The sequence below is a fragment of the Antedon mediterranea genome, chromosome 2 (assembly GCF_964355755.1).
Source record: "Antedon mediterranea chromosome 2, ecAntMedi1.1, whole genome shotgun sequence".
NCBI classification, from domain to species: domain Eukaryota; kingdom Metazoa; phylum Echinodermata; class Crinoidea; order Comatulida; family Antedonidae; genus Antedon; species Antedon mediterranea.
In genome coordinates this window covers 36,731,615-36,756,675 of record NC_092671.1, presented here as the reverse complement: position 1 = coordinate 36,756,675, position 25,061 = coordinate 36,731,615, and the positions used below count along the sequence as shown (strand labels likewise).

At 31.3% G+C, this 25,061-nt stretch overlaps 1 protein-coding gene across 6 annotated transcripts in view; it reads left to right on the top strand.

Moving 5' to 3' along the window:
* Window positions 1–25,061, top strand: part of LOC140040937 (transcription factor 12-like) — a 91,460-nt gene that overhangs the window by 54,061 nt on the left and 12,338 nt on the right. For 4 of the 6 annotated variants that reach the window (XM_072087226.1, XM_072087228.1, XM_072087225.1 and 1 more), the window contains exons 9-15: window positions 1,328–1,359; window positions 3,600–3,699; window positions 4,264–4,400; window positions 4,715–4,832; window positions 5,432–5,508; window positions 14,656–14,737; window positions 19,419–19,537. In XM_072087226.1, the coding sequence (XP_071943327.1) occupies window positions 1,328–1,359; window positions 3,600–3,699; window positions 4,264–4,400; window positions 4,715–4,832; window positions 5,432–5,508; window positions 14,656–14,737; window positions 19,419–19,537 (665 nt within the window). Of the gene's footprint in view, window positions 1–1,327; window positions 1,360–1,850; window positions 1,956–3,599; window positions 3,700–3,720; window positions 3,980–4,263; window positions 4,401–4,714; window positions 4,833–5,431; window positions 5,509–14,655; window positions 14,738–19,418; window positions 19,538–25,061 lie in introns of those variants that run through there. The other 2 variants (XM_072087231.1, XM_072087230.1) reach the window with 2 other exon arrangements.

The following is a 25,061-nucleotide window of genomic DNA, read 5'->3' as shown; positions in this document are numbered from 1 at the left end:
CCAAGTTAAACTTAATATTCGGAGATGAATTTAAGCCTTCAATCTTTTGTTTGAATATATGAATAGTTTAAAATATGGATCTGGCTTTAGGACTAAATCAGTGGCTGTGTTAGCTTTATTTGGACGTCAACATATTTCAATATGAACAGTATATCTCTTCCAGTACAAGAAGAACATTAACAGAAATAATAGCATTATGCTAAAACAGAAAGATAACCTTTGTTTGGTATCTATAATTGAAGGTTCAAGATAAAAATAAGAATAAAATGATTTTATTTAACAGCAATATAGCTAGTAGATATAATGTTTAAATTTTATTTATAGAATCTTTTTTTTATCAAGGAAGTAATAAATGTATTTCTGATTTAGGAAAAGATAATGTTTATTTTTCACCCTAGAAATATACACGCGTTCATTTATTAATCAGTCTAGTGTAGTTGGTGTAAATACCATTTTTCAGCAATGTCATCTTACAACAGGTGAATACATGGTAGGATTAAGGAGCCACGCTTTTCTTGGTTACACACGGCAGTTAGTGTACTCGTACTTCCTCTATAGCTTATACTTAAGAGTGATCATAGGTCGCTATCTCCTATATTGACCTGTATTGGTAGACACCCTACCACGGAAACTCCACGATCTTTATCTTGCTTGATCTTACAAACGATTTATATTCTGAGCTTCTTATTAGATATCTAAAGCTCTGTCTACACTATCAAACTTTATGTAATGTGCCCATATATGGACATGATGATGTCATATCACTACCATATTTGGGCATATCACTACTATATATGGGTACATCATACTATTACTTTTTTTGTCAAACTAGTTTGATAGTGTAGACAGAGGTTTACTTAATGATTTCTGTTTTGAGCTTCTTATTAGATATCTAAAGCTTTGTCTACACTATCGAACTTTATGTGACAAAAAAAAATGTGATGTGCCTATATATGGACATGATGATGTCATATCACTACCATTTTTGGGAATATCACTACCATATATGGGCATATCAAACTTGTTTTTGTCGAACTAGTTTGATAGTGCAGACAGCTTTAGATTAACTACGATAAGCTTAAAATGTTTTTTTCAAATATCTAGTATTATAAAAATTTGAGGGATTTGTTGAATGTTAATTTGATAACATTTTATTTTATGATTAAATGGTATTTAATTACTGCTAATAATAATATAATAGTTTGTTAAATCTGTTGCACATTTTTACTGTAGGTTGAGGGCGACAAACAGAATATTAGAATATTGTCTAGAGCAGTTTGAATTATGCACAATGAATTCAACTTTGTTTAACCTTTTTATTTCCTAGGTCTTGGTAAGAGGAGAAAACCCACAATTGGAGTAAGTATTTTGAATGTAACACATTATATTACATTTTTTATTTAAAAAAAAAAGACAATTAAAAAGGATTAAGGCATTCTCTTTTAAACTGTGTATGATGTAAAATTAATTTACTTTTTATTTTTCTCAATATAACCCTATTTCCTTTCAACACCAAATTTATCCTAAAAACGTAGTATAATGATACAATCGATACTAAAGTAGCTTTGTTGTTGAGATATTATTTTATATTTTAAGTAAAAAGATTTTTTTTTATAATTTAAATTGTTTAAATAACATAGATTTTATGCTGGTGGTTGAGAGTATTACTGTGCTAGTTAATATTAAAATAATAAGGTACTTATAAATTCATTGGTCGATTTCATATCCATAAACTTTTACCATTATAATAATAAAAAAGGGTACATAGAGTATTATACACAGAGATATCAGATATTTTGTTGATGGTAGTCTATGGTTTGAATTTATACTTTTGTGCTGAGATTTTTTCATTTTGATCGTAAAACGAGATGTTAGATCCAAGACGATCCGAGATTGATCTAGAGTCTGCTTTTATGTATCCATATCATCATCTTTATTCAAATTCACACCGCCTAGTAAGTAGTTGTTGTCTTGTAGTATACTCTGATGAAGATTAAGTTACATACACTAGGATAGGGTACACTGTATTCTAGGAGTAAGTCATTATTTTATATGGGTAAAGTTAACGATGGCTTAGGATATATTATGACCGTTGGACAGCCAATTCATAGAGGTCTGGTGAATAGTGTTGCAGCGTTTTACAGTTTGGACTACAATAGGTTTGTTTAAATAAGATAGTTTAGATCAAAGACATTTCTTAGTGAACATATTCCATTGTTTTTATTTAATAGCTAATTACTTTTACATTGTAGTGCATGCTTTACTCCTTATTTGATACATATTGTCATGTTTCTGTTTTGTTTGATTTAAGCTCTGTCTACACTGCAAAAAAAATGTGATGTGCCCTTATATGGACTTATCATATCACTACCATATTTGGGCATATCACTACCGTATTTAGGCACATCACACTTTTTTTGTCGAACTAATTTGATAGTGGGGACAGAGCTTTACATTGGCTAATATAATGAGAATAGGTTTTTTTTTTCTGCCAGGTTTTTAATGTTTATTTGTTGATAGGGAATTTTTTATTGTTCCAACATTTACATAATGATAATTTGCAGTATGGTTTTTACTGATATTAAGTTTTTATTTTCAAATGTTGCTAGTACTGCTTTTGTCATTATTTACTATAATTGTCTTTTAATAGATGAATTTTACTTGCAGATTGTTTTTTAATGGAAATTAATTTAATCAAATTAGGGTATAGATCGAAGAAGAGGAGATTGTTCCTCTCTTGTTTGTAGTAAATAGATTTTAAGACTTCAATAAGCCTATATAACATCTTGGTATATATTTAAAGCTCTGTTTACACTATCAAACTAGTTTGACAAAAAATGGTGATATGCCCAAATATGGTAGTGATATGACAACATCATGTCCATATATGGGCACAACACATTTTTTATCACATAAAGATTGATTTTTGTGTAGACAGAGCTTAAGGAGGGAAGGAGAGGAGATACATTGTGTTTTTTTTTTATGGAGATGGAAAGTGAATAAAACAATTTACGTAATACCTATATATCCACACCTACCCCAAGTTAGCCTTAGTCCAAACTATTTGGGCGAGGAATATCCCCCTTTTAAACAGTTAACCCTGTTGTGATATTTTTTAAAATCATGTTATAAAACCTAGTTTATATGCTATTTTAAATGTAATCAGGAAATCTCATTTACTAGAATGTGAAAAATTAAAATAATAGACCTTTAGAATCATGCACGTCGATTTATTCAATTGAGTTTGGTTTTAGAAACAAAGACATTGATGACTCATAAAGTACACAGTAAGTTAATATTCCTCATCAATATATGTCTGAATCTTACAAACTCATTTAAACTGTTTTATCTTTATTGATTAGACACCAATATTCATTTATAGTCATTATTTACATTTAGTTAGGTTAGTTACATATTTTATTGTTATATAAAACAGAAACAGATCTAGGAATTAGAAAATTCTTAACATAATAATATTAATATTATAAAAAAGAACCTTACCTTTAATACGCCATTTTTTACTGCTCTATTTCCAGGTAACATAATTCTGTCTTTAATCTTAATTTTAATAACATATTTGATAATTGTGTTTCTTTCAGGTTTATTCACCAGCCGGTTCAGACGACTACCAATCAGAATCACCTAGTTATTCATCACCCAAACCTCCGGGAATGCAGTATTCAGAGAGTTACTACCTTGGTAAGTTGATATCCCAGTTCCTCTTCCGTCGGGAATTTAGGTTATTCATCACCCAAACCTCCGGGGATGCAGTATTTAGAAAGTTACTACCTTGGTAAGTTATTTTCCAGTTCCTCTTCCGTTGGGAATTCAGGTTATTCATCACCCAAACCTCCGGGGATGCAGTATTTAGAGAGTTACTACCTTGGTAAGTTATTTTCCAGTTCCTCTTCCGTTGGGAATTCAGGTTATTCATCACCCAAACCTCCGGGAATGCAGTATTTAGAGAGTTACTACCTTGGTAAGTTATTTTCCAGTTCCTCTTCCGTTGGGAATTCAGGTTATTCATCATCCAAACCTTCGGGGATGCAGTATTTCAGTTCTATTCAGAGAGTTACTACTATTTACTGCATTAATCTCTGTCTACACTATCAAACTTTATGTGCCCATGATGATGTCATGTAACTACAATATTTGTCACATAAAGTTGGAAAGTGTGGACAGAGCTTTAGTAATCTTTCCCAAGAAAATTTCAAATATTGTCAAATAGGACTAATAATAATAGATGCTTATTTTGTCTTATAGATGGCGCTCATAGTGGTCATGAGGGAGGAGGATGGAGTAATGGCATGGGACCAGCATCAAATTATCCATCATCTACCTTGTTAACCAACTCAACATCACATTCACAAACGTCAACTAATTATACACAAGATCCTCTGGTAAGGATCACATTCCTCAAAATAAAAAAGCAAATTAAAAAAAAAAAGTATTTTTCTCATGTGTCATCTGAGCCATAAAATTTGATTGGATTATTTTATATGTGAGGTACTGATTTGATTGGCATGTATCTTTATGTATATTGTTTTAATGTGCAAAGGTTGTAATCTTCATATAAATTCCATGGTACCTTTCAACAAGTCAAAAGTGATCAGTATAAACTTTAAATATAACAAAATTGATGTCTCCAATTATTTCACTTCATTACAGATGAACACAAGCTTTTTTGTTACCTTTTCGTTTTTGTATTTTACAGACTTACAGCCAAGAGGCAATGATGAATTCCAATTCAGGTCTTCCCCCTATGACCAGCTTTCGACCCGAAGCCCACCCCAGTGCTAGGTCACCATTGAACGGCAGTGAACCAAACTTAGGTGTGTTTCAAAATCATCATTATCATGTTTTTTTATACTGGTATTAATTAAATTGATAATGAATAATAAGAATCAGCATAGAGAAACTGAAACCATGCTGAGCATTCAGATGGGATTTAACTCGTTAATGACAAGTGGTGGCTTGGTGGTAATGATGCTTGGCTACCAATTCAAGAGTACTGGGCTCAAGTCCTGTCATATGTCAGAATTTTTTCTTATGACAATAACAATTTATAACTCCACTCCCAAAGACTTGTAATAAGACTTTATTTATGTACAGCATCTTGTGTATATGTTTGTCTTGTGAACATTATTGCCAACTTTAAGAAGGATAGTGAATAAATTCGCTTATGGTTATCCTTGGCAATTTAATTGTTCACATCATCCTCATTATCACATACCAGTGAAAATAACAATAATTATTATCTTAATTTAAAACTTGATAAATATGGCACGCAATAACGGTCCCTTCACATTAATTAAAACACATTACATATATTTTATAACATAAAAGTGATAAATGATGATTATGATTATTTTTATTATTATTATTTTCTCATTAATATTCTTTTATATAATATTTCAAACATTTTTTTTAGCTGGTCGAGGTTCAACGGCGGCTAGCGCAGCAGATAATTCACAAACTGGGGTCACGCTAGGAAAAGCTTTAGCATCTGTAAGTCAAGTGTCTTTATTTCCTTCACAAATTTCTCTTTTAGTATTTTTTTTCAATCTTTCATCTTCATTAATGAGAAATATGCAATGCTGCCCTCTTCAGATTTATAAAGTTGAGGGCAGCATTTTTATTAGGTATACCCTAAGACTGTTACATCAAGAGAAGCATTCTTGTGGTTACATGTGGCATTCTAATATACAGCAACATTTTAAAAGATTGTTTTTTTTATTGAAAATTAATGATAAATAAATTGAAACAGAAAAATAAAACGTGTTGATTGGTTGCGCTAAAGCATGTTACTAACCTACTTTCAAATTATTTGAAATGTCAGGTTACATATTGAAAGTAACACCAGTTGACAAAAAAGAAATAGTAGTTAATAAAATGCTACTAACTAGATTACTGTATTGTGCAGAATCTCCTACGATTTATATCTTAAATGCAACATCACTATGACAATGGAAATAACCCATAAAGTAGGTCCATTCGCACTGCGGTAATTGTAAACATGTGATTGAATATACCAAGATCAAAAAGAAACTTGGCGCATTCCGTAGGAAATAACAACTTCTCCGAGGTAAATATCGGAAAAGTGAACATTCCCTAGCATTGTATGTGAAGTTGACGAAACAATGGTGATGACTCCCAATGGTGACAATGATCGGTTGTTGATGATGCCAGCTAGGAAGTTAACTATAGTATTCAAGATTTCCCAAGGAAGTTGGCAAAGAAATTCTTGATGGAGGTTACTGCATTATGTAATTGTTTTTTCATTGGGGAATATTTTGACTCCAGCAATTTTAGTTTATTGATGGTTATTAGAGCAAAATTTCAGTTGTTTCACAATTTTATTTTGTAAAATCACAACATAGACTTATGAATAGATTAGGAGAAGAATTAGAAGGTAGTGCAAGTGTCATAGATGTAGTAGAATAATATATAATACAGTATCAGGTACGGATTTAGGCGTGGACTTTTTCATTTATTTTTTATTTCATCATTTTTATCATTTATGAAATATTTAGCCCTTCTAATCTATAATGCTGGATCTGCCCCAAGTATAACTTTAATATTTGATTGTATTTACATCAAGCAAAAACATTGTAACAAAGTCAAACTAATTTTTGTAAATAAATATTTAGAAATAATTATTTCAAAATAGTCTATTACAATAGCAAGCGTCTACATCAATCGCATATTGTAAAGATTTTCACTATACAGGCCTTTGTAAGCCACAACATTAAAAAAATTAAGAAGTTTTTAGACTTCCTAAATGGTGTCCTTGGCTGGCAGCTACAACAAAGGTTGCCAGGTAATTCCCAGAAGAGCACGTTATTTGTTTTACAGGAAATAGATTTTGAAAACTAGTTTGTCTCCTGTGAGCAATCTATTCCATACCTCTTCCAGCAAACATTTTACATATTCTTGTTCTCCGTACATAATTTTTGGTATATTGCTTAAAGCTCTGTCCACACTATCAACCTTTTTGCAACAAAAAATGTGATATGCCCATATATGGACATGTCATATCACTACCATATTTAGGCATATCACTACCATATTTGAGCACATCACTACCATATTTGAGCACATCACACTTTTTTTTGTGAAACTAGTTTGATAGTGTAGACAGAGCTTTATAGACCTTCATAAATAGAACAGAAAGGAAAAACATATTGTACGCAATGTGATAATGAATCAACCAATCAAACGACAAGAAGACACCTTGAATAATGTTTTGCGTCCATTTTATTTGAATAAAAAAAAAAAAAAAATAGCTGTGTTCACACAAACACAGAGTAAATCATGCTTGGAACAGATTTAAGCTGATCCGAATCATATCAGAGTTATATCTGACGTAAATGCTGTGTGATCATCAGTTAATTATTTTTTACACATCCTTAAGGCCCATTTACACTAGGGCGATAATGATCGACGATAAATAGATAAACATAGATTTTTGTTTGATAAAACGAAAGAAATTAGAACATTTTTCATTCTAGAACTATAGGATAATCATATATGCTGTATTTAATAAAAATATTATTTTTGAAAAACCAATCAAATGACGTCATGATCAATGAAAACAATAAAATCGTTGTATTGTAACGATATTATTGCTCTTACTAATCATGACGTCATTTGATTGGACGTGTGGAAATATTATTTTCATCAAAGGCAGCATAGATGATAATCCACTAGTTCTAGGATGAAAACTTTTTAAAAGTATGAAAAATGCATATTTATCTTTTTATCGTCGATCGTTATCGCCCTAGTGTAAATGGGCCTTTATCATCTCGGATTGAAATTCTGATGTACCTTCATCAGTTAATTCTTTTTTATACATCCTTATCATGTCGGATTGAAACTCTGATGTACCTCCGATATAATAGTTGTCCAGTGCATCCAAATTATGTTGGTGATGTGCTCAAATATGGTAGTGATATGACATCATCATGTCCATATACGGGCGCATCACATTTTTTAACACATAAAGTTTGATAGTGTACACAGAGCTGTACGCAATACCACACACGTTGAAACGCAGATCATGTGCGATTGAAGCACTGTGTTTAACTCTGACGGAGAAAACAACGCATCTATTGTTTGTTTCATTGACATTGATGCTCTCTTTGTTTTTTTTCTTTTTATTGAGGCTGTATGAGTGTATCCATTGGCTTTGTCATTAATAATAAATTATAACAGTTAGGTGTATTTATTAATAATTTATAGATATTTGATAGTGACCTAGATAAGCATACTTAATAAGTAATAGATAATGGAAATTCAATGTATTTATACTTTTAAAAGGTAATGTACCTATTTACAGTATCTACTGCTTATCTTTGATTAACTATTCAAAACTAAAGCGCTTCCCGTAAATAAGAATTTTATATCAAATTTATTAATTCATAGAATTTATATACCATAAATGGTTTGTTTAAAATAGATTATTATTAAAGTTGGAGCTGAGCCATAGGTTTTTATTTTAATATGTTTATGATGAGCCGTTGTGACTCCATCCTCCAGGCCATAGACTGCATTAGTTAGTTTTTTCATCCCCAAGGACCAACACCAAGTAATATACCATCCTTCTGTACTTTTTTATTTGCATTTTCCTCCAAAATATTTGATTTTTTTCTTCCAGAGGTAACATTTCATAAGAAAATAAACATCAAACAGTCACAATTATTTTTTATTAGGTTCCAGTTTGTGTCACTTAAATATTTGTCTCAATTGTGTTGGAGTAATTTTTTTTTTTCCCCATTTATGTTTTGATTTATGCATTTTTTAAACTGAGAATCAGTTTAGTGGTTAAATGTTAGTCAAACAGAAATGAAATCACATTAATCACCTTGTTTTTAAACTATTTTGAGCTGCTGGTGGAAATAATTAGTTCAAGAGATTGAAACTGAAATTACCAACCACAAAAGTAACAGTTTTGGTAACTGTTTTGATTATTCCAATCAATTTCATTGAAGCATTTATATATGAAAATAACAAGCCCATAGCCAGGAATTTTTACAGAGTGTTTTTTTTTCCTGCAAAAAAGGAAAAACAATCATCATAAGCTAGGCTAGTTAAGCATAATAAATTGATGTTTAATATTATTTAAGTTCACTTCTTAAAATTTCATATCAGGAAAAAAGAGGTTCGTTTAAATTTTTGAACCACCCTACGGGTTTAAATATCCCTTCTTGCTACTAGCAACTTAAAAATAAAAAGGAATGAACGTATTCTTGATAGTTATAAAACGTATATTGAGGTTGAATTTAAAATTAAAAATTGGGAAATGTCCTTGGCTTAATGATCAAAGGTGAACGACCAGGTGTTGAAGTGATTAGTGTTTTTACTACACCCTTATGAGCAGGCTTTAGTAGATCTTCAGCTACAGGCCATGTCTAATCTTTCATCAGTTCTTTGTTCTATTTTAAAACCAAAAAAGTCCCCACTTCCTTCTTATGTAATCACCCCCCATTCTTGTGATGGATTTATTAATTTATCTGATTAATAGCTAAGTATTTATAGGTTTGTTCCTAGCTGGACTATAAAATAATTATTGAATTATAATATTGTGTTACAATATGTGTACAATACAACAGTTTTAGGTCAACTTGTATTATCTTATTATATTATTGCATTTAGTATTCAGTATACATTTATCCTGTCTTTTAACTCATTATTGCTTTGTTTATTGGTTCTCTCATTTATCATCGGAAGAACTCTCTAATAACGGGAGGTATGGCCCGTACAAAATGTTTACAAAGTAGATAATAATAATAATATTTATTTGGATCAACACTTTTTTAACAGTGGCACACATGCGTAGATGGTGCGTCCATACAAATACAGAATTTTAACAACACAATTACTTTAAAAAAAACAACAACAAAAAACTACACAATTACTTTTTAAAAAAAACAATGGAAAATAAAAACTGAGACATTTGTTCTATTACAAACATTCACAAATTCACAAATAAAATAATTTATTGAATGAAAGTATAAATGAATATAAATTGATAAATGTAATGGTAACTTATATAAATGTCTTTGATATAGAATATTGTGCTTTGTGAATTAATACCTGCTCTTTCGTTTTTATACATTGTGCTTATTATCTAGGTATTTAGGTCAAAATAGGATTATAAAATTACTAGAATTAGTAATTTAGGTCAACATGTAGAGTATAGCATGGAGGTATAAAAACCATGAGTATAGCAAGTAGCCCATAAACAGAATCTAGGTGTTAATGAATACAATCAAGGATACAAAAGGGCAAGTTGGGGTCCACAACCAAGGTAAAGGGCCACTTAAATTAAGGATAAAGTATCTTTTAGCAAGATTTCAAATGAGACTTGAAGGGGCCAAATTATGTTCAATTTAACTGGAGTCAGTTTGCTGAAGTTTCTGAGACGCGTTGAAAGTATAATAAAACATTGGTAGAAACCATGAGCAACTTTACCCTATCTGCGTACACTGTTGATGGACTGAACTGGCGGACACCCTGGGTTGCGTTCAAGTTCCTTGCCCCCAACTTCCTTTATAGCAAAATATTGCCCTCGTTCTCACACTGATTTTTTTGTATCAACCACAACTTTTTGATTCATCTGCAATACAACAGAGAATTTGAATGTATTATTTGTATACTCCATTCTGACTTTTATTAATACTAAATTAACCTATGATAGAAATAAAATTGCGGCGTTCTGTACACAAACATCGGGGTTAATTATCCCCAACACTAAATTTGAATGTGATAAATATTTGCATTGGCGCCCTGTATCAATTGAATAAATTGCTAAACCCATAAATAAACTGGTTAGCATGAATAAAGACATAATGTGGAACTAGGGTGACCTAATTTTTAAAGAATAGATAGGTTAGGTCATTTGAATAATTCTGTTTTTAACCTTTTTGTTTGAAATGTAATTGTTCCAAAAGAACTATTGTACAATGATAACTAGTGCACAGTTGGAGAAAGTTCATATGTACTTAATTGAATTAAAAGGCACATTGAACAGACAATGTAGTAGATCCCAGGTAGACTTTTTTCCCATTAGATTTCATCTATTTTAGTGCTTTTCTTTTGCAATCACATACATAGGCCTAGGCTTCCACTTGTTGAAATATTATTTACTGTTGTATTATAGTAAAGTACTGACGGCATATCCATTAATTAAATATAGTTTAATTAATGGATATGTTAATGATAGTTAATTAATTCTTCTATTTTAGATTATTATAAGCAGACTCTAAATGCATTATGTGCATGACTTGAAAATTAATTTGGGGCTAGAAATTTTAGAAACTTCCTTATCAGTTTTGGACTTGTGTTTCTGCTTCATTCTAAATGTGATGTGCCCATATATGGACATGATGATGTCATATCACTACCGTATTTGGGCACATCACACTTTTTTTTGTCAATTGATAGTACAGACAGAGCTTTTAGTTTTAGTAGATATAGTTACTGAAAACTGATTTGAATTTTGATTAAATTAATAGTGCATTTTAAACGATTTATGGTTGACTGATTTAAAGAAAATGTGAAAAAAAATATTTGATTGAATTGCGGTTTGACAGTAACTTGCCAATAACATTTGTATGATGATTTAGTGGGATATATCACATGATTTGGTTTGGCATTCAAATTAAATCATCACATATACTCAACACACAAACAAGATATTTTGAAGAATTTTGATATAGAATATATAAGATAAAATAATACAAATAAATAAATCTAAAGGCAAATTACTAGACTACTGAAAAATTGATAATGCTATGGGTATCAGTGGCTGTATCTCAATACAAATGAACAATGTTAAATCAAAACGATAAAGTAAAACGGCCAGAAACAGGCAAGCTTTCGGAAAACACTATTCCTTCGTCGTCAGGGCTAATGATAATATAATAATATAACATTTTTCAAAAATCAAAGAAAAAAAATATATACAGCCAATTTAATTTTCTTTATTATTTTGTTACTGTATATATAGGTTTTATTCAAAGTGTTTACAGTCTATCATATGTAATAATGTGATTATATAACAAAAGGGTATGTTTATTCCAAGCAATACAGTAGCCATTGATTTAGTTGTTGTAATCTGGAGTCCCTAGAGTTTTAATAGTAAAGTGATCACTAAAATTCTGATGAGATATCCAGACACTTTATAGCAACTTTTGAACTGTTGTTTTAAAAATTGGACTATTTCATTCTTCAAATAGGGAGTGTCATTTTGTTTTTTATCAAATCTAAATTTAAATCAAGAAATGTTATATAAAAATTGATATTTTCTGGCTTAGTTTTACTAAAATTACATGAATTTTTAAGTAAAACATTTAAATAATGATTTAATTTAAATTAAAAATTACTTATACTATGATAATGGTGATATAATTTTGTGAGCTGATAAAAAGTGATTATTATTTTTAAATTAAAGAAATAAAAATAAAGTAGATTTGTATGAATGTAATTAAAAAGTTTACAAGTTATGGTTGTTTTATTATTACTTTTAATTTTACTGTGAATAGGACATCCCCATTGTCATTTTCCAACAACCAGATTTACACTTCAAAGGAGGCCAATGGAAGGACCAGTTAGATTTGTCTATGGCAACTCACTCAACAGCTCTTCCAGCTACTTAATTCATGCCCTGCTGAATCCCATATTAAACTATGTAGAGTAGAGGGAGGAGGACCAGCAATGATAACATCCAATTTAGTCAGGCTTTAGATGTCGTAGACATTGATTGGTTTTCTGTTGAATTCATTGAGTTAGGATCTCTCCTTGGAAAAAGCTAGCCTACTGATTTTGGTTTCTTCATGTGTTGACACAGGAAACAGCAAATCATTTCCATCTGACTTGGCTCTTATCATATTTCTATTGTTGATCAATTCATTCATTCATTGTTTTATGAGGTATTGTTAGTGTTGGTAGGAACTTCCATAGTTTTGTACTCATCAGCAACTATCTAAATGAGAGTTTTTTAACGAATATTATGAAAGTAAACGACGTCAGCAGATGATGATCTTTTAGAAGAGTAAGCAGACAGACAAATTGGGATTGATTTTTAGAAGACTATACCAGAGCATTTGCCGATGACAGCTTTTATCTAAATACATTGAACATCTTTTTTGTTGATAAATACGTATAGGACTCCTCCTCCTACGGATAGGCACACAACAGGACTCTTTGACTTGCCACGAACAGGTATACAGCAGATACAGCATTGGTACAGATATTAAACAGAGACTATTATTCCTGACTCAGCTTTTCCAGGTGACTCATCAGAACAAAGCGTCTAATTCTAGAAAAACTTGGAATTTTGTGATCTGCAAGATTTTTCAGAAGTTGTTTTTTTTTCTTCAAATCTTCAGTTGGATTGTTTTGACGCGTTTAATAAATTGTTTTACTATAGAAGATGAACATCATAGAAGATAATTGAGGAATAATTATTGGATAGATAAAAATAGTTATCATTTATCTGCTTTTAATTTGTTTTTAATTGATTTTGTTTATATGATGAACCGGAATTGCTGTTGATTTTGCAAGAAACTTTTTAGTATTTTTTGAAGATATTTTTGTAACATTTCCCGTATAATACCTAGCAACCAAAGCAACATGTTTTTACCAACAACTTATGGACATCCGCGATATTCTTGGGTACTAATTATTTTACACATTTATGATTATAATTTAACTATTCTATTAAGTTAAAATTGTATTGGTTGATTTAGTCTTTGCATATATTAATGTATAAACTGTTTATAGTGGTAATAGAGTAGAGAATAACATACTCTGTTATGCAATGTTGTTATGGTTCTGTGACGATATCAACAATCATTATTACTGGAAACTTTTATGACAAACTTAAATTCTTTTGTAGAATGTTTTGCTTCAGTCCGGGCATGTTACATGTAACTTTTTACTACTTCCAAACTTTGATCATCATTCTTTATTACCTCTAATAATTGACCATTGTTTATTTAGTTCCAACGTCATATTTCACTTACATCATACCTCATCATCGTCCAATAATAATATGATTAGTGCGTGTGTAAAGTAAAGGTTCATTGCTCTCGGTACAGTACTCTGCGATATTATGCTCACCCCAGGCCCTGCCTTCCAAACAGCTGTCAACTCACTTGATGAAAAACACTATTCTTGCTAACAGCACTAAAATTACTACCAATAAATTTATGATATTGTCGTCAAACTTAGGCCTATATCCTTGATCTTGATTTAGAAGGAATAATTGAATATGTTTTGTAAACAAACATGATCATTTATAAAAATATATTCCTTAATTTTACTATTAAACCAATTAGCAATTAAAATATATTATTAGATTGACTGATGTTTTGAAAATAAGATTATTAAATATAAAGTTACATTTAACATAAGTTTGTTAGTTAAGTTTCACATTTTGCTGCAAAAATCATCTGCATTCTTATGCGTTATTTTCTTTTTGAATGTGGTAAATATTTTGAATTTGACGTCCTTGATAGAATAGCGCCATTGCGATTCAAGGAAGGTCTAAATCCTCGCGAGGAAATAGAATGATGATACACAAGCTTACTACACTCATCAGCCTTGTTTTAATATGACTAATAATAATATGTTTTGTACTCTGTTTTTCAGATCTATTCAACATCGGAACAGACCAACAGTAGTTACCCTTCCAACCCCTCCACGCCGGTCAGTTCACCCCCACCGATGACAGGTAAGACTTTTATACAATTTACTTAAGTGCATGCTAATAATCAATAATGTTCTTGTAGCCTTTTTTTGGTTCCAATGTACCCTGTATCTGCCAAACCGGTCATAACTCAATAGTTATACCAATGGCATGAAGACAACAAAATAAGAGAATAATTATCAGTTTGTTAAAGTATTGTGTTTCTCTAAACCATGGAGGTACTGTACGTGCATGCTTAAACCGATTAGTGGCTAAGTAATATTTTAAATGCTTAAATTAGTGGTTTTGAGGAGTTACCATATTAGAGCTTTTCATTGGTCAGAATCGCTAACATAGAATCTAGGATCCAGTAGTATTCTTCAACAACACTGACTTTTTATACAAAGTCTGCACTGTTTAAACCTACTCATCATCAGTCGTGTAATTAAGTCTATAATCTACGGTGAACCATGAAGAACGAGAATTACCCACTCAGTCATTCGCTCTAATTATTTGTCCGGACATATCGGGTTCACTCGCTCAAAAGTGACCGCAACATTTAATTCTTGTTGTTTGTGGTTGTCGTGGAGATTTTAAATGTGTTGGTCTGACCACAACAATTGACTGGTTTTCTATAATATTCTGTTACATCTATAACTGGGTATTTATTAATAGTGTATTATGTTATTACTTTTAAGAGGTTTTACCACAAAAATTGGTAAATAATACTTTACTAGATTTAATAGAATGTAACATAAGCTACATGCAGTCCAATTTTTTTGATATCAAGTTTATCAATTTGTACCAAACTAATGTTCTGAGTGTAACTGTTTGTTTTCTTTGGCTTGGAGATATTAATGAACATCAGATGTGATCATTTTACATAAAGGAACCTCTTTGTTAGCTCTTGTACACAACAACATGGCTAAAATATAATATTCGCTAACATGACAGTCGATTTGAGAATTTCTATGGGAAAAGTTTGAGAGGAAGAGCAGGATTATATTTTATCTGTCGTCGTTTCTGACCTTTATTTTATGTGGTCGTTCTAGGTGCTGGATTACAGTATTCGAGGCACATACTGGGCAATTGAAGTCAATTTTAATGAAATGAGTAACCTAGTATGAAAATATAGTTGTTTTATCTGCAAGTTAAATTTAAAAAACTAAAACTCTCACAAACTTGGTATTGGTTGTCAATTTATAATCAGGACACAACCAAAACCAATTTTTTTTAAATGCGCAGCTTAATAAATACTGTATTGATAAACTTAAATCATATACTGTACAATATTCAAACAATATTTTTGTCATTAAAAGTACATACAAAATAAATTTGTTTTTAAGATGAGGTAACTTCTAGGTTCACTGTCATTATGATAAAACTACAGATTATTTAGTATACCAAAGCGGTTGTTTACACATTTGTTTACAAAGTAGTGACTAGTTGTTGTTGTTGTTGATTAGTGTTGAAATCTGGCAAATTATAAATATATCTTAAAAATCCAATTACCTAGAAAACATCTGCAAATAATAACAATCTTTCGGAAAAGTTTAATCGCACTAAACCGGATTATACTTACTGATAGGATTTGGGACTTGAACAAGTTACACAGCCCATACAAGATACAGTAAAAAACAAAGAAATTTATACTATATATATTATGTATATCAAATAGATTCATAGATTTTATTTACATACTTTTAAATCAATCATAATAGTTTCTAAGATTAATAATTTGTGACTAGAACATTTTTTTTAAATAAACTGAAAGTGATCATAAACATTAAATTATTCCATTACTTAAATGGTGATGGTAGAAACTTAATTACCATAATTATTAATACTGGTAATAAACTAATTACTTAATTTTTTTGAAGTAAAATATGCTGGTATTCCAGCAAGCTATTTGAGTACCATGCCTTGTGTACATGTTTCCACACCTACCATTCTTCACACTCTCTAATTATAACAATGTGGTATGTTGTAGACTTGTAGTAGTATAACCCTATAAAGGAAATAGTGTGCTGCTATGAATGGGTAAAGCAGATGTGTAGGGTAGGGTGATTAGACCATAAACAGCCTTGAGCCAAGTGGACTAGAGGAAATGCTGCTATCCATAGGGACCTGTTTCCATGCAGATTCCATAGGAAAATATATTTCCATGGGGACTGCCACTTAGTTTTTGTTTTGTGGCCATGCTATTGGATGAACAAGAAGTGACAATATAGGCATGCAAATGAATTCCTATATTCGTTTGATTAATAGCAATTCCATTTTTGGGGGGGCAAAATCAAAGTTGTTTTCTTTTTGTAATATAAATCCAAAGACAAATTACTGAAATAATGACAATGCTGTGGGCATCAGTGGCTGGATCTCAATGAAGATACAAAATAAAATAAGCACTGAAAAAATTGCAATGCTGTGGGTATCAGTGGCTGTATCTCAATGGAGATACAAAATAAAATGAGCACTGAAAAAATGACAATGCTGTGGGTATCAGTGACTGGATCTCAATGGAGATACAAAATAAAATAAGCACTGAAAAAATGATAATGCTAGGGGCATCAGTGACTGGATCTCAATGGAGATACAAAATAAAATGAGCACTGGAAAAATGACAATGCTGTGGGTATCAGTGGCTGGATCTCAATGAAGATACAGCAAAAAGCTAAATCAAAACGATAAAGTAAAACAGCCAGAAAAATTAGCAGAGCTTTCAATGTATACATTAGTTCCTACTACATGTGGAAGAAGACTATCCTCACCTTAGTTCTCCAATTGATATTGTATTATGTGAGGTATGGCTTTCTGCAGTATTAAATTTGCTTTGTTGCTAGAAGCATCTAGTTATATACCTACTAAAGTGTGAAAGTTCATCGACACTGTTTATTTTAGTGTTTTGGTGGCTCATAGCTATACATTATGATGATGCAATTAGACACCAGAAACCTTGTCTAGTCGTTTCGCACTAACATAACCTCTACATCAGCGTTGTCTTTGTCATCGCACATTCTAATTTTCCTGTTCGTTTTTTGCTGTCTTGTCCAATTTACCACTAGGATAGATTTTCATGGGTTTTGTTTTGATAGCATTACAATGGTAATCAGTTTGCATCTTTGAAGTTACCAACGTGTTAATTTAATTTGCTGGACTTATCATGTTGTGATGGCATATTTAATTCTATATAATTTCATCTACTAAGTCCACTTTAACTTAATTTTCAATCTTGTCTGCCACCCTGAACTATTGATTAAACTTGAGGTTGAGATATTTTGGTAAAAGGAGGTTCATTAGTTATTAATTAAATTAGTTTTTTTGGGTTCTAATCTACATGGGAATATTTATCAGACTAATTAACTACAAAAACTTGAAATGAGGTTATGAATATTATGACCTCAACTTGGCCTATATTAGTTATGAATTCGTTTGTGATTTGTTATCTTTTGTTGGCAGTTACCATTTATCCCTACCTGTTGAAATTTCTAAAATGTGTGTACATTTATTTTGTGCTCCCGTGTGTCCGGCGTTTTCCCATTGTGGTAAATTGTTGAGGTGATAATGCAACGTAGAGGTGTAACCCCAACAACGGTTTGATAAAAATATGCGAGGTGGCGATTGATATAGGCTATTGTCTCCCTGACTCAACTGGTTATAAGGCGTTATGGGGACGACCTTTTCACCTTAAGTCGGTGTTAATTTCCCTACTGCCATCTTGTAGCTCAGTGAGTCGGGCTCAATTTCCTAGGCCCAACGTTTCAGACAAGAGGCTTCCGTCAGCGTCGATTCTAGCTATATTAATTCTCTCAACAACTTTTTACAAAATTAGGCTAGCATTGTCGGCCTGCCAAAGCCAATTTGCTCGCTACTTGCAGCCAATATGCTTTGTCATTCAGTCATTTCACCTTTTGCTTAGCCTCACAGACTACGCAGGCCAACAATTGGACTTTCATTACGAATATCGTCTAAGTGATTATTTTGTCCGTGACCCTCCGTAGATAATGCAAGCGAGGTTGAGCAGTCCCAGTGGACTACCTTACATTTCCTTCGTCCGCCACTTTCAATCGGCCCCATCTTTGATATATTTCAATTTCTTTGATGCAAATAGCATTGTATTCTTCAGCCAGAAGTGAAAAGTGTCGCTATTGATTTCCCTTTTACACGTTAAGAAACTTGGATTTGTCGTGTGCAAATGCTATCACAGCCTATATGGAACCTTACAAGCTTCTTTATCCATGTATCTATGAGGTGATGATAGAAAGATTAATGCGTGACAACTCCAATTATACTCAGAATGAAAGAAAACTACTGTGAACGTTTGGCTGAATACGCTTAATAGAAAGCATTCACGCGCTTCCCAGAGGATCTTGTATTGTGAACGATCAACAATCATTTTGACACTATGCTCGCCTCGCAGGAACGCTTTTCCCACTCCCCGGTGTCCCTTTAATTGCGTACAATGTAGTAACGGCAACAAGGGGAACATGTGAATATGTGATGAAAAATGTAGACTTAGTGTAAAACATTGTTGGGTATTTTGGTTAAGTCTCCCGAGCAGACTTAACCTACTGTATGTTTTGCAGACTATTGATAAAACGGTAAACAACTCAATCGAAACATGAAAAACAAAGATTTAACTTTTTTACGTATGTTTGTCTAAATATAATATTTTTAATAGCATTTAATTAACATTATATTAACAAAATAATTATAATCTCATCCATAGGTCCTTGGCCTAGGAGTGGTAGCCAGCCGTCACCTGCTGGCCCAGGCTACAATGGCGGTGCTGGGCCTGGCTCAGTACCAGGATCTGCAAACCCTAGTGGAGAAAACCTCCATTCATTGGTAAGACAAGTTCCATTATTACTGCTTAATAATAAAACTTTTATTCACTGTCAAATTTACTTTAAAGCTGTGTCTACACTATCAAACTAGTTTGACAAAAAATGTGATGTGCCCAAATATGGTAGTGATATGCCTAAATATGGTAGTGATGACATCATCATGTCCATATTTGGGCACATCACATTTTTTTTGTCAAACTAGTTTGATAGTGTAGAGCTTAAAATGTTACTAAAATTAGTTTTAGAATCATCTAATAGATTAAATTTGAAACGAATACAACAACATTATGTCATGCTACTTGCATGATATTTTGCAAAATCATATTTAATTGATGGTATAGATAAAATCCTTGAAAACTTTGAGATGATCTTGTCAATATCTTGCCAAATACAGGAAAAAGAGCAATTAAGGATTTTATACTATTAGTTGTAGATTGATTCAACTTGAGTACCTGTCAAATCATTGATCATTAAAAGTTTATTTTTACTTAAATTTTATTCATTGGGGAGTGACATCAACATTTTATTTTTACATTACTCATTCTGTGTTCTACACGCAAAACATTACTTTAGTTGTTTTTTTTTAATAACATGCACTATTTGTACATTTTTCTGAAAGATAAAACTAAATAATACTAGTTAACTGTGGAAAATTATTACTTTTTTGTCGAACCAAAAAATACATACACAATTGGTATAAAGTTTGGTTCAACAAAAAAGTAATAATTTTCCTGTTAATTATAATTATTAGGAACCAGCTGAATTTATTTAATAACAATAATAGAAATAGTTACCAATGATTGTATATAAATACACCTAGTGTACAGATGCTGCAGTCCTAGAAAGCCCATCAGCTTTCATTAGAAAAGTTCATATTCATTTTGATTTGCTGTAACTGTATTTTGTCTTTATGTCTTATGTGTAAACTGACTTTGGGGTTGGGTCAACCGGCTCAGCTACAGTGATTAAGTTCACTTAGGTTGACCCTGGTCTCCCCTATTTCAGTTTTTTTTTGTTTTGTATATACTTAAATAGACCGAATAAATAATGAAATGAAATGAAAATGAAATGAAAGTAATATTTAAATACAATTAATAAATATGTGTGTCATTTTGGTAAAAAAAAATTTTGTAAACAATGTTTATTCTACGTTATTTCAACCAATTTACCGTAATGTACTATAAACTATTCTACATTAAAAGAATTGTTAAAAGCACAAGTCTAACTTAGTAGACGCCACCGGCCCAATACCTGTCAGGGAAGCTCACATATGTAATATATCATATCTATGGGTCATGCCAATGCTGCATTTATTCATACAAAAACTTTATGGAAGTCTTGGCTCCAGTTGGAGATGAGGAACATAAAAGTCATACTTGAAATTGTGAAAAATAATTTTCATTTTGCTTGCTAATTATTTGTACTTTATTTATTGTTCCTGTTATTTGGCATTTGTTCTCAGTTGGTTTCAGTTTGATATTTAACAGTTTTAATGGTAAATATAGTTCAGAAAACTAATGTGTACTAGTTCCTGTCTTTTCAGAATTTTAAATTAATGTGACAAGTAGCAAAAAACAAAAACAATACCTGTTACAAAGTGATTATGGCTATTATAAGAGTTCAAATTAAGAAAAGTGTAAAATGGAAAAAGATTTCTTTTTAATTATTGGGAAAGTGTGAGGGTCCCCTAATGATCAGCTTTGGCTGGGTGGACCACCCTCGTAAAATATTGCTGAAATAAAAAATAAAAATAATGTTGAAACAATTAAATAAATATAATGCCACAACAAATTATACAGTAGTATAAACCAGAGATTCCACTAATAAGTTTGTGATCACTGACAATATAAAACAAACTAAACAAAAAAGTGGGGTCTTTATATTTCCATGTTTAAATCTTGATTTATCTATTTATTATCATCAGAAATAGGCATATTTTAGTATACAATTTAGTTTATGTTTTATACCATAGTAAATAAATTTAAAAATATTTAAAAGATAAAACTAAGAAGTACTTTATTTCAATGGATAATAGAAGATGTACGACAACCGAAAGTTAATAACAGTAGTCATACTTTAACCTGCGTTGGTATCAACTAATTAATATCTAATTAAGATTTATAAGCACGTTCATTTGCGTAGGTAGATTTAACTAAACTGTTCATTGAGTACACAACACATTTTTGGCTTACAATGACCTTTGACACATGACAATTTCTCAAGTGGCAGCTGTTTTTCAATTCTTCATTTCCATCAACATGTCAAAGATGAGGTCTTGTGTACTTTGCTCTTGAAATCTTGCTCCCTTCTGAATGCCTGTTTCCAGGGTGTTGTGGAATATTTTAAGCCAAGCAGAGCTTATGTGTTCTTTGCATGCTTGTACAGTATCCCCCGGGTGCTGTATATCTGGTTGTTCTAGGCCTACACTCAGGAGGTTACCTTTTAAGGAAGAACAACACTTGTTTGATAATAAATCTAACAATTTGCTTATTAAAAACTTCCTGACACCAAAAATTGAACTTTAAGTTTACTACTTTTCAAAATTATGAAAATAAAATAATTTTGTAAAAAATCTTTTAGAAATTTCCAAAACAGATCAAACAACTGTATAAGTTTAATAACAAATATTATTACAATCTAAAGAGGTCCCAAGTTAAAAAAATGGAATATCGGTACATTTATAAAGCATCGCTAAACCATAGAGGGTGCTAACATTTTTACAAAATACATCCAAACTTAGAGGGTGCTATTTAAAAGCTTATAAATTATGAACTGATTAATTTACCAAATTACCTTATCTTCTTGAATTGAAGAAAAATGTCAACAAATTTTTAAAAGAATACCGCCATAGTTCAAGACCTTGTCGGTTGGTTCCACAGTCAGAACCTTGAATTGTGAGCTATCTTTAACTTTTAAAACACCAACAAACTTGTTTTAATTAACCGCTATTATTTGTCTTTCTCCACACAATGAACAATACTTTTGTATAAGTTTAATTTGTTACATATGGTACATGCTTAAATGCAAGAGTTTGTTATTAGTCTCCTGGTATGGGGTACAGTTAATGTTCTTAGACTGCCAGTTCGCAAAGATTGTTCTAATTAAGTATACACATTTGTTAATTGGTTAAATGATCGCTTGAATCCTAAATATTGATGATAAGTCTGGTCTTTATATGATTGTATCATTGTCAAAATATTTATAATTTTTCTGCTATTAGCAAGGATGTTATACATTGGTGGAAAACTGTGATTTTAACAACTTACTATGATATGGTATTAAATTTGAAGGCTATAATAGCACAGATAAGATATTAAAACTTGAAATTAATTGCAAAGAAGAACATCTAAGCACAGAAATAAAGAGTAAAATGGGATGTCCCTAGAGAACAAAGGGTGAGAATTTTGAGAGTGCTTTTCGTCCCAAGGGATTTAAAAAGGTGATAGTGGTTATTGTCCCGAGGGGTTGGAAAGTTTACCGTCCCCTAAAACTGACCCCATCGAGTGAAAACTTGTCAAGAACTATATACGAGATATTAATCACATGAGTCTGTGACAGGATGCGTGAAAAAGACCAGGTACGGACGAATCAAGTACCCCAGTCCAACTGTCCACATTAATTTATTTGTCTTCACTCAATTTTCTACCTTTCATGACTATCGAAGAAGAGTAAACAAAGGATAATGAATATTAGCATGTGGCTTTTGAAGAAGAAGTGGCCAACATTTTAAGACAATTTGTCATAGCTTTTTGTTGGCACATTTTCAAGATCTCTTGAAAAAATCAAAGTTCAAACAGTTTAGATAATTTTATTTCAGTGTTTAATAATACAAAGAAGAATGCTACTTGCTTCAAAAGTCATTTTATAATAATAGTCCATTCTTATATAGTGCATATAAGCAAGCTCTCAATGCGCTGTACATAAATTAAAATAGGCGAGATGTGGCAATAATTTAAATTAATGAAAAACTTGTTTGAAAAGGAAAGACTTTAACTGGGTCTTGAAAGAGTTTATGGAATTAAAATTAAAAAGAAACTTAAAAAAAAATGGAAATTTATTGATCGATCCTTCAACTTTATGTTGAAATCAAAACTATTTAAGACGGAATACTAAATGATATCAATTAAATATTGAACTTGAAATAAAGTTTAGCTTGAAATTTATCAACATCACATATTTTATGATTTAGTGTTAATTTAGTGTTTCCTCTGCCATTGAATTCTACCTTCATTTCAAGGATCGTAAACTTTATATTTCATTTTCAATTAGCAAAAAGGAAACCGACGATCTTAATAAATTATTATTTAGGGCATAAATCTGAAAATATAATACCTCTTCATATTAAACCCTCAATTTTAATAACCATTTTATAATATTTAAATACTTACAGTAAATGTTTAGGAAATTTGTCAATGAAGTCGTAACTTTTTCTGCTAATTATGCAGATGCTGTTCCATAAGACCATATTGACGTGATTTATAAATTCCAAATTTACCCATAATTCATCTAATTGTTGAACTGTAGCTTTGCCAGTTTTTAGATAGTATCATAATCATCTATAATAAAATAGTCTAAACAACAATACTTTTTAAAACAAATTGTGAGTAAAAGGATTTTAAGGTAGAATTGTAGAATGTTACAAACACATAGAAATAATAGTACTTTCACTCTCTGCTCTATTTACTACTGGAAGTCACATGAGAGTATTTCTAGCAGATAAATATTGGCTATTCTATACCCTATACTCATTTCCCAGGCTGCTGGCTATTTTGACACCTGTCTGGGCTAAAACCCAAAGGGAAGGATGGCCGTGTTTGCTAGGTTTGGCCAGCCTACTTCATGCTGGGCTGCTAGTTATTAGAATGGACTCTACTAGGCCCTACGCTAGTAATAAAAACAAGCTTTGGATCCTTTATAAGATGCAAACAGCCAAGGGCTAGCTATCCATGGCTTCCAATGAAGTATATTCGTTTGGTACTTCTACATCAGTGTATAATCTGATTAGGGTAACTAGTAGTATTTCTTATAAATTGTTGAAAAACAAATTTTACAGATAAATGTACAATACATTTATTAATATATTAACTCTGGTTGTACAGTATAATATTTAAAATATTTACAAATATTCAATATTAAAAAGCAATATTAGGCCTATAAAATTATATTTTACTTTGTTTGAAAATGGCCTATAAATTTCGGCAAGTCACAAAGCATTATAAAAGATGTTTAAACAATGTTCCTTTCTATTTGGATTCTTTATTTGGTTTTTATAAACAATTCAACTCATAACAGTAAAAGATAATCCTTTTGTTTATGACGCTTAATGTTATATTCGTATTATTATGTTTATTAATGTTACGCTTTTTTATGGCTTTCTTTTTGTCGCAAACTCATTTCTTCTGACGTTTTATCGTCAATAAATAAAACAAATTGAAATGACTGGAATACTTTGCTCTGGAATTATTAGAAACATGATTCAGAGATTATTTTTATTGGGTTAACAGGTCAGCAGGTTTGGTATAAGT